Raw genomic sequence first — 1045 nt, forward strand, 5'->3', positions numbered from 1 at the left:
CAAAAAACCCCAAAGCCCCCCCAAAGCCCCCCAGCCCCTACCCGCACGGCCACGCGGTGCACGACTTGCTGGGGGTCGCTCTCCAGGATGACCCTGAGGGGACACGGACAGAGGGACAGATGGACAGAGGGACACGGGACAGAGGGACACGGGACACAGGGACATGGGACAGAGGGACAGATGGACATGGGACAGAGGGACACAGGACAGAGGGACAGATGGACACGGGACAGACGGACACGGGGACAGAGGGACAGAGGGACAGATGGACAGATGGACACGGGACAGAGGGACACGGGACAGAGGGACAGAGGGACACGGGACAGAGGGACAGATGGACACGGGGCAGATGGACATGGGACAGAGGGACAGAGGGACACGGGACAGAGGGACAGATGGACACGGGGACAGGGACAGATGGACACGGGGCAGAGGGACACGGGGACATGGGACAGAGGGACAGAGGGACACGGGACAGAGGGACAGATGGACATGGGGACACCTCAGCACCAGGGGGTGACAGATCCCAAGGAGAAGTGACAGGCACAGTCCCGGGGGGTGACAAGTGACACGGTGACAGGTGACAGGGTGACAGGTGACACGGGGACAGGTGATGGGTGACAGGTGACAGGTGACAGGTGACAGGGACAGTCCCACCCTCCGTCCACGATCTCGTCCACGGCCAGGAACAGCCCCTCCATGTTGTCCAGCAGCGCCCGGCGCTCCACGTTCTTCCTGGGGACACCGAGGGACAGGGTGGGACACCATGGGGACACGGGGGGGACAGGGTGGGACACCCGGGGGACAGCCAGGGACACCCAGGGACACCCAGGGGACAGCCAGGGGACAGCCAGGGACACCCAGGGACACCCAGGGGACAGCCAGGGGACAGCCAGGGGACACCCCAAACAAGGCATTCCCCCCTCTGGGCTCCCCCAAGTTGCCCCCCCAAGACTCCCTCGAGGATACCACGACCCCCCTGTGACCCCCAGGTGTGTCCCCAGTGTCCCCAGTGTCCCCCCAGTGTCCCCCCCCGTGTCCCCAA

At 65.4% G+C, this 1045-nt stretch overlaps 1 protein-coding gene across 1 annotated transcript in view; it reads right to left on the bottom strand.

Moving 5' to 3' along the window:
* The window catches only part of LOC121364355 (coatomer subunit zeta-1-like), a gene marked incomplete at its 3' end in the record, with an annotated part of 5632 nt that overhangs the window by 1370 nt on the left and 3217 nt on the right, over positions 1 to 1045 (bottom strand). Inside the window, exons 6-7 of the mRNA XM_041487562.1 lie at positions 658 to 735; positions 28 to 93 (exon numbers count right to left, since the gene is read on the bottom strand). Of these exons, the coding sequence (XP_041343496.1) occupies positions 28 to 93; positions 658 to 735 (144 nt within the window). The remainder of the gene's footprint in view (positions 1 to 27; positions 94 to 657; positions 736 to 1045) is intronic.

This window comes from Pyrgilauda ruficollis, unplaced genomic scaffold (genome assembly GCF_017590135.1).
Source record: "Pyrgilauda ruficollis isolate IOZ18807 unplaced genomic scaffold, ASM1759013v1 scaffold804, whole genome shotgun sequence".
Taxonomy (NCBI): Eukaryota; Metazoa; Chordata; class Aves; order Passeriformes; family Passeridae; genus Pyrgilauda; species Pyrgilauda ruficollis.